We start from the raw sequence: 10,254 nt of genomic DNA on the forward strand, positions 1-10,254 counted from the left end.
AAGCACACTTTTTGTGCTAGATTGTACAGTTGTGGCCTGCGCTTCGTTGGTGACAGTCCAATAAAACCGTTAAATACTGCTGTTATATTGCTGTTTAAAAAAACTAACTTTTTGTGCTAGATAGTTTATTTACGGCCTGCACTGCATTTCTGACAGTCCAATGAAACCGATAAATACTGCTGTTACATTGTCAGTTGAAAAACATTCACTTTTTGTGCTAGATAGTACATTTGCGATCTGTGCTGCATTTCTGACAGTCCACTAAAAATGTTAAATACTGCTGTTACATTGCTGGTTGAAAAAAGCAGACATTTTGTGCTAGATGATACATTTGTGGCCTGTGCTGCATTTCTGACAGTCCACTAAAAATGTTAAATACTGCTGTTACATTGCTGGTTGAAAAGCAAACTTTTTGTGCTAGATTGTACATTTGCGGCCTGCGCTGCATTTCTGACAGTCCACTAAAACCAATAATTACTGCTGTTACATTGCTCATTGAAAAAAGCACACTTTTTGTGCTAGATAGTACATTTGCGGCCTGAGCTGCATTTCTGACAGTCCACTAAATAAGTTAAATACTGCTGTTACATTGTTTGTTGAAAAATGCACACTTTTTGTGCTAGATAGTACATTTGCGGCCTGCACTGCATTTCTGACAGTCCAATAATACCTTTAAATACCGCTGTTACATTGTCAGTTGAAAAACACTCGCTTTTTGTGCTATAGTGTACATTTGTGGCCTGTGCTGCCTTTCTCACAGTCCACTAAAAACATTAAATACTGCTGTTACATTGCTGGTTGAAAAAAACCCATACTTTTTGTGCTAGATAGTATATTTGTGGCCTGCGCTGCATTTCTGACAGTCCACTAAAGCCGTTAAATATTGCTGTTATAGTGTTGTTTAAAAAAAAACACACCCTTTTTGTGCTAGATAGTACAATTGCGGCCTGTGCCGCATTTCTGACAGTCCAATAAAACCGTTAAATACTGCTGTTACATTGTCGGTTGAAAAAACTCACTTTTTGTGCTAGATAGTACATTTGTGGCCTGCGCTGCATTTCTGACAGTCCACTAAAGCCGTTAAGTACTGCTGTTATAGTGTTGTTTGGAAAAAAAAGTACATTTGCATCCTGCGCTGAATTTATGAGAGTCTAATAAAACCGTAAATACTACTGTTACATTGTCAGTTGGAAAAAAACTCAATTTTTGTGCTAGATAGTACATTTGAGGCCTGCGCTGCATTTCTGGCAGTCCAATAAAACCGTTAAATACTGCTATTACATAGTTGGTTGAAAAAAGCACACTTTTTGTGCTAGATAGTACATTCTTGACCTGCGCTGCATTTCTGAAAGTCCACTAAAACTGCTAATTACTGCTGTTATATAATTTAAAAAAAAACTATTTGTGCTACTGATGAAGTAGCATTAACACTCCTGTTTTCTGAGATTTCTGAGTTGTGTTATCTAACCTAAGCAAACACCTGCAATTGCTTTTCAATGGCTTTTGTCTCAAGATAACGCGATGAGTTAAGAAATTTGAGTTAAGAGCTGGAGTGCTAACCCTGCTCCATCTGTAGATAGTACTTTTGCGGCCTGTGCTGCATTTCTGACAGTCCACTAAAACCGTTAAATACTGCTGTTATATTGTTGTTTAAAAAAACACCCTTTTTGTTCTAGATAGTACATTTGAGGCCTGAACTGCATTTCTGACAGTTCAATAAAACCGTTAAAATATACTGCTGTTACATTGTTGGTTGAAAAAAGCACACTTTTTGTGCTAGATAGTACATTTGTGGCCTGTGCTGCATTTCTGACAGTCCACTAAAACTATTATATACTGCTGTTATATTGTTGCTTGAAAAAAAAACACCCTTTTTGTGCTAGATAGTACAATTGCGGCCTGTGCTGCATTTCTGACAGTCAAATAAAACCGTTAAATACTGCTGTTACATTGTCGGTTGAAAAAAAACACACTTTTTATGATAGATAGTACATTTGCGGCCTGCGCTCCATTTCTGACAGTCCAATAAAACCAGTCAATACTGCTGTTACATTGTTGGTTAAATAAAAAAAAGCACACTTTTTGTGCTAGATAGTACATTTGTGGCCTGTGCAGTATTTCTGACAGTCCAATAAAACCAATCAATATTGCTGTTACATTGTTGGTTGACAAATTCAAATTTTTTGTGACCGTAAAGTAATTGTATTAAATTTGTCTGTCACACGTGTGACCTCAAGAATTTTTTTCTCTTTATGACACTGGCACATCCTTACTAATGCCCAACCAATTTAGTTTCAGGATGAGTACATGGAAGGACCACCACAGCACATCTTGGATGATGACGAAACACAGGTGCCAACTGCTGTGGCTTTCTGCAGTGTGCAGACGGACAAGGAGGGCAGGGGTGAAGACTGGGTGGAAGATGATTTGGAGGACAATGAGATCCTAGACCCCACATGGAATCAAGGTCATGCGAGTGACCTGTGTAGTTCGGAGGAAGAGGCGGTGGTCGCACAGAGCCACCAGCACAGCAAAAGTGGGAGCAGGGTGCAAAAGCGGAGCAGCATTTCCCTAGACAGTACGCCTGCTACTTCCCACTGCACCAATGGACCGAGCACACCAAAGCCAGCTCCAAGGTGTTCTGACTACAAGACACGAGTGGTTTGCATGCTGTGCAATCAGAGCCTGAAGCGAGGCATAAACTCTTGATCCCCCTCTGGAGTGACAGTGGCACCTGCCACCCCGCAAACAGAGGATGTGCCAGCAACGCCACCACCTTGGTCACCAAGCATCTCCACAATGTCCCATGAAAGCATTAAGCTCTCTATATCCCAAACACTGGAGCGAAAGAGGAAGTACCCCCCTACCCACCCATGATCCCTGGCCTTGAATGCCAGCATTTCCAAATTTCTGGCCTTTGAAATGCTGTCATTCCATCTGGTGGGCATGGACAGTTTTAAGATGGCAGTGGCTGTCCCACAGTAGATTGTGCCCAACCACCACTACTTTTCCAGGCAAGCCATCCTTTCCCTGCACAACCAAGTGAGGGACAAAATCAGGTGTGTACTGCGCAACGCAATCTGTGGCAAAGTCCACCTAACTACGGATACGTGAACCAGTAAGCATGGTCAGGGATGTTATATCTCCCTAACAGCACACTGGGTAAATGCTGTGGCGGCTGCACCTGAGGCAGATAGCAGTTTGGCACATGTCCTTCCACCACCGAGGATTGCAGGGCATTTCTCTTTGGCTCCTGTTGCTTCCTCCTCCTACTTTGTTTCCTCATGCTCTACCTCTTCCTCATCTGGTTAGCATAACACCTTCACCACCAACTTCAGCACAGCCAGGGGTAAAACAACAGCAGGCAGTTTTGAAACCTATCTGTTTGGAGGACAAACCCCACACCGGGAGGAGCTGTAGACGGGCATGGAACAACAGACCGATGAGTGGTTGGTGCTAGTGAGCATCAAGCCCGGTCTGGTGGTATGCGATAATGGGCAAAATCTCGTAGCAGCTCTGGACCTTGACGGTTTGATGCACATCCCTTGCCTGGAGCATGTGCTGAATTTAATTTAATAACTTGACCCACCCTCTCCACCCAATCAGATTTCAGCCATTGACCTCCCTTAGATGTGGTATCCCTTTCTCAGGCTTCCTCTCCAGCATGGAATCAAAAGTTGATAGGGAAGATATCCAATTGGCTCATGGACATCACGGGGACGTGCGATCAGGCAGAAGTTATCTAGAGTTAACAAAGTGGCAGCAGGGCCTCTCCTGCATAATGTTTCCTAAACCAAAATACCCCAGTGACATTCCCTGTAATTTTTTATTGCTCATTCCAATAACAGGGCATCTTAGGAGTCCTGTATTGTTATTTATCTTCACTACCTCCCCGAGTCGGGACTGGGTAATTACCACGTGCCTCCTGCCTTCCTTCGATTTTTCAGCTTTAATAACGTGTCCCACATCTCCACCCAATCAGATTTCAGCCATTGACCTCCCTTGGATGTAGTATCCCTTTATCAGGCTCCCTCTCAGGCATGGAACCCTGATTCCACATTACCCGTGATCACCATGGTAGGCGCATAAAAGAACATCGAAAGTTGATAGGGAAAATATCCAATTGAATTGGGGACATCACGGGGACGTGCGAAATGGTGGAGCAGTATGTGTGCACACGCCTACACATACTGACTGATGGGTCTGCCCCCTTTAACTTCTGGGTCTCCAAATTGGGCACAAGGCCTGAGCTTGCCCTTTACACCTTGGAGGTGCTGGCCTGTTCTTCAGCCAGTGTGTTGTCTGAACGTTTGTTTAGCACAGCAGGAGGGTGTTATCACAGACAAGCGCAGTCGCCTGTCCACAGCCAATGTGGACAAGCTCACGTTCATTAAACTTAACCAAACAGGGATCCCACAGGACTTGTCCATACCTTGTGCAGAATAGACATGTATACCGGCCTCACCCAGCCATTGTTCTACTCCAGGGCACTTTCACTTTGTCTAATTTTTTTTATTTCTCAATGTTTTGTGGTCTACCCAAATTTAAACAAAAAAATAAATAAAAACATAAAAACAAAACAAAAAAACTGTGTTGGCGACCTCCTCCACCGCCGCTTCCACTTACACCGCCACATCCACCGCCTGCTCAACCTCATACTCCATATGGACCTCCTCCTCCTATATCAAGATTATTTATATGTTATTTCCCTATCCACATTTGTGAGTTTGAATACCGCCATAAACTTTTCAGAAATAGAGGCTAAATTAGATTTAAATTCACTGGGTGTCCCCAAGAGATGATTCCATATCTGGACATACATGTAGCTATATATGGAATCAGAGCAGGGACTCCTAAGCCGAACTAGAGTCCCGACACCCACGCCTCTTCAGAGCAGGGGGTGCCTGGTTTAATGCTTGGGCTCTCACATTGACTTCCATTGTCCTCGAGTGCTCTGTAGAGCACCCGAGCATCGGGAAGAGTTGTACTCGAGCACATGAGCACTTTGGTGCTCGACCAACACTATTAGATACCCATTGCAACCATCAGATTCCACCTTTCCTTTTTCAGAGCTCCTTTGGAAAATAAAAGGTGGCATGTTGGTGACAACCAACTATACACTTCACCCTTTGACATCACCCCTGCTTTACTCCGAAACACCAGTGATTGTCTGGCAGATGTCTCTATCATCATGTCCTCTCTGTATCTAAAACGTATTCTCTAAAAAATGTAACTTCTTGTCTTTCCTCCATCTACTAACTCACCTAAACTTGATATTTCAATTCCAGTCTGCGGCACCATCATAACTCCTGAGCAGCATGCTCGCTGTCTTGGGGTCATGTTTGACTCAGATCTTTCCTTTGTTCTACATATCCAATCAATTGCACTCTCTTGCCGTCTGCACCTCAAGAACATGTCCAGAATTCACCCTTTTCTAACGGTGGAAACTCTTGTTGTTGCCTTGAGTCATTCTCGTCTTGACTACTGCAATACTAATCACATCTTTTCAGGCAGGCTTATAATGCTTCCTAAACTGAATGTTCCCCCAGTAACCCCTCCCTCATCCTCCAACTCTTTAGACCTGAACTCAATCTACTAAACAGTCCCACAACCTAAGCAGGTGGGCCTACACCACTGCTTTCAGTACAAAAGTGGCTCAATTACTACATATCACAATCAACTACCTTTTGTGTCACCCCATTTCCTCATAGAGTGTAAGCTTTTGCGAGCGGGGCCCTAACTCTTAGTGTTTCAGTTGTATATTAGCCATTAACTTTGTGATGTCTTTTGTTTTGTATATGAACCCTCTGAATTGTAAAGCGCTGCAGAATATGTTGGCGCTATATAAATAAACATTATTATTAATCTGATTGGTTGCTATGGGCAACTAAACCAGTTCTACTTTACACCAGTTTAATAAATATCCTCCAATGTCCCCTGAAATCTTTACACATAGTTTTGGCATCTTCAAGGGTATGTGGCAGTGCATCATTTTTCTCCCACAGTCCAAAAACACACAGGTTAATTGGCTTCCTATTAAATTGTCTCTAGAGTGATTGTTTGCAGATAATTAAAAAAAATATATAATTTAATGTGATTTTATTGTGCGAAAGTATTAAAATGGATTCTACTTAAAGGTGTTAGTTCCCCTTTAAGAAATAAAACAGAGATAACAATGAGAGCTGATGTCATAGCAACCAGTCTGTTCTCTTCTATTCTGTATTAGGTTCTAGAACATGGATACCTAGTACATATGTGAATTGCATACAGGTTTTCCTTACACTTCATACATTGGGGGTGAAGTGAACACTTACCTACCGTGTAATTACTGTTAAATTACAGGAAAGGAATTTGCGAAAACAGATCTCCAGAACTGAAAAGGTAAAGTATAGTATGTGTAATATGTCATAATATGTAATCAGATATTGGGGCAAATTTACTAAGACCTATGCGTCATACGTTTGCATTAATATGCAATTTAATGCCAAATTTATTAAGAGGTATGTCTCTTTGGAGCATCTCTCTGGCAGTCCATGGGGCAGAAATCAAAGCTATGCTGGCTATAAGCTGAAAAAGACATGCGCTATAGTTTAAATTAAAGATCTTTTGAGGCCATGCCACCTAAGCCCCACTCACAATGTTAATTGATAAGAACGTAAAAGTAGGAAAATTTGCAGATTTTTGGTGAAATGCCACTTGTTCAGAGCTACCCTGTAAGCCAGTGTCCTGAATGGCATGTATACATAGTTATCCATCTACTATACAATTTGCATACAGTAGCTCCCCCTAGGTGTGACTACCTTTGGGGAGCTTGCTTGCTTTTCCCTATTTTGGATGACTCTTGGACAGCAAAGGACTGCAGGCAAATATGATGAGGTGTCAGACAAAACTATATTATTAAGGTGCATTAAAATCAGCACACTATGTTGTTGAAGTGGTAGTCGCTGTGACTGATGAATATAAACTCTGCCACACCCAGAAAACTCCCACAAACAATTCACTTTGGGGTAAATTTTGAAAAGCCCCGCCCTCTGTTATTGACCCCACCCCTTTCCTGTGCATTTTCTGGAACTTTTAGCAGCTAATTTGTTACATGAAAGTAATATTTACTTTCACTAAACCTTTAGTAGTTTCTGGATAGCACCTATATTACATCATTAAAAATTCACAATTTAAAAACCATGGATAAAATCCCCATTTGATTGTACAGGAAAGGTAGTGTTACCACGACAACCAGACAGCTCACTATTGTTTTCTATGAGGTTTTAAAACTAGCTGGTTTACACTTCTGTGGTAATGTAGAGTTAAATGCTTCAATATACCTTCTATATCAATTTCTTGCATTCTTAAGATCTATTTTTGCTGTCGTTCAATAGAAGTCCTATTGTTTATTTCTAGTTCTAGTTAGTTCTAGATAAAAATCTGACCCGGTCATGTGATGGACATGCGGCTATATAACATGTGTATGTATCACATAACTAGGACAGGTTTTATTCCCTGGAAGTAAACCATGAGTGAGTATTAACACATAGCAACTGACTTGACAACTACTCCTTGAAAGCCAGGCCTTGTCAAGAGTTGGGCTGCATTTAAGACGTGTGCTGCATTTGTAGCTCTTTCATTGGAGTTCCAATAATAGCTGCCTGCTCATTTAGCTAATTTCAGAACTCCCATAGAAGTGAATGGGGAGAGCCTTACACGTATGTCCATGTCTACATTCACTGTGGCTGCAAGATAGGGTCCTGTGGTGAGACGTGAACAGGCTTGTGATAGTTATATTTAGAGATGAGCGAATTGAATCCCACAAAGTGTCAGGATAAATTCAATTTGCCTAAAAGCTGAATTTCCTCGTGCTTCGTGTCAGCTAATCGATTTAACCTGAAATAGTAGAAAAAAAATAAAAAATTCGAACTTACCGCCTCCATTTGTTCACAATCGGCTGCCAGCCTCCATCTTGCTTAACGGTCTCGGCTGCACTGGATTTCAGCCAAGATCTTCAAGTAAGATGGCCACGGATGGCCCGTTGCAAGCAAATGGAGGCGGTAAGTTTGATTTTGTAAGTTTGAATTGTTGTTCTAAGGGGTAGAATGACGGGGCGGCGCTATTGCAGGTCTCTGTCATTGCACCCGCTACTTACAAAAAATGTGCTTCATGGCAAAGTTATTCATCACAAAGTGAATATTTTTGTAAAATCAGATTTTCTATAATTTTTTTGTCTTTGAAGGGAGTGAGCTGCTATATAACAATGGCAGACAATCAACCTAAGAAGTCCAGGAAGAGACGCCACTGCTGCCCTGACTTACCAGCCAAGCGGCACCTGCTTGACCCTCCACAGTCATCTCAGAGGCGTCTTGTGCTCTACACCCCATCCAGTGAGCTCCTGAGGTGCCTCGGACGCTTTCTACAAAAAAGATGTCATAAGCTGGATCTTTCTGCAACACTGCCTATAGGATGGCTGAGAAACATTGACAATTTTCTCCTTTATAACCGTTACCAACCCGAAAGTTTCCTAAGCTCAGGTAGCGTTGTATTTCTCTATATGCTATGCCGGGACCTCATCTCCCCAGAGGCAGACAGCATACGACAGCTTCAAGTCTCGTTTCTCACTTGTTACTATATCTCCCACTGCTACATCGGCAATGAGCTTGGGTACCCAGAAACACCATTCCTGGTGGGCAGCTCAAGGACAGCCTTTTGGGACAGATGCTTATCATATATCTTAATTATGAGTTCCAAGATGATGGAGATCAATGACAACCGCCAGGTTTATAGCGAGGCACTTGCTGAGCTAAAAGCTGTAGGAAGATAAAATACAATCTATGACCTGCAAGAACCAGAAGGAGAGAAAATGCATTGGATAATTAGTGTCCAGAATGTGAAATCTTAAAAGGAACTATGTTTTAGGAAGGTATCAACATCTGAGACCTCCATGTTACTATATACAGTATGTCCTACCAGTAATGGTTCCTGGAGATTTAACATCAAGATGTGAAGGGGTTGCATGGCTGATTGCATGCAACACTATTTTTGGAATTGCTATCTCTTAGAGATTGTAATGATACTGTATGGCTCTCAGAGCAGACATAGACTTATCAGATTGCTGCATTATAGTGCAATTATATAAGTCGTCAGACTTGACTTTACAAATGAACAAATGATTTTTACTTGGCTCAGGGCATTTCTTTATCAGTGACAGCTGGAGAACTACAGGGACCAAGCTAGTAACTTTGTATTATATCTTTAATTACAAAATTGGCCTTTGTTCCGAGCATTCAGTCGCACCCCTGGAAGCACTGTTGAGATCCAATAGTGATGATGTTTTGTCCATTGGTCATATGTCTTCCAGGCTTCAAATCCACGCCCTGTTGACAGCACATCACCAATGATGTCCCTTTATGGACTGGTGCCTTGTGCTGTGTGCAAGGCGCATGCACTAACCCAGCATACAATAGCTGACTCCATGCATGCGCAGAGAAAAGAAGAGCACTTGCTCTCTTCTACAATAAAATATAATAGAGAGCAAAAGAAAGGTTGCGCGTGATACCCAGCACAGAACTCTCCAGCTCATACAAGAAAATTACGTTTCCTCTACTGACAGTCACGATCTACAACTTCAGTGCTTGGATATCAACAAACATTGCAGGACAAGGAGGTGGATATAGCAGTGGAAACAGCAATTTCTATAAGTGAAGAAGAACCAGTGAAGATCAAGAGAAAGTCTACTGAACAGAAGACAGTAGCTAGAAGCTTTGATAAGATTTAAACTGTGTCCTTAACACTGAATGGACTTAAGCTACTTTGGTAACTTTGCTTCTGAAGCCTGCTGAATTGTCTTTATTAAACTTAAACAGAACTTTACCATTTTAGTTGTTTCCATTTTCTATAACTTAGGGCTTCCAAGTAATAAAAAGCTAAAAACCCCACAAACAATATGATAACTCATACATATAAAGTGCAATCTATTTAATAAATGATAAAGAAGTGTTCTTAAGAAGACAACAACCCGTACTCACAGCGCAGTTGTTGCCCATTGGTCAGCTGTCTGAGTTGTACAGGGAGCAGAGTTTTAAGCGCACAGTGAATGGTGAGCTTTAGGTAGGAGAAAGTGTAGTAAAAATAGAAAATGTATTAATAAAGTACGGTATATTAGAGATATTATTTTATTAGGGCATTAGGGAGAACATATTAAAAGTTTATATAAAGGTTTTGTTATTCTTTAACTCTTGTGGGTCTACTTATATTACCAGGGTTGCT

General features: G+C 41.5%; 1 protein-coding gene across 1 annotated transcript in view; it reads left to right on the forward strand.

The window, feature by feature from the left end:
* Positions 1 to 9,763, forward strand: part of LOC122939341 — a 42,076-nt gene extending 32,313 nt beyond the window's left edge. The window contains exon 4 of the mRNA XM_044295408.1: positions 9,599 to 9,763. Coding sequence (XP_044151343.1) covers positions 9,599 to 9,763 — 165 coding nt within the window. The remainder of the gene's footprint in view (positions 1 to 9,598) is intronic.
* The last annotated feature ends 491 nt before the right edge of the window (positions 9,764 to 10,254 follow it).

The sequence above is a fragment of the Bufo gargarizans genome, chromosome 5 (genome assembly GCF_014858855.1).
Source record: "Bufo gargarizans isolate SCDJY-AF-19 chromosome 5, ASM1485885v1, whole genome shotgun sequence".
NCBI lineage: Eukaryota > Metazoa > Chordata > Amphibia > Anura > Bufonidae > Bufo > Bufo gargarizans.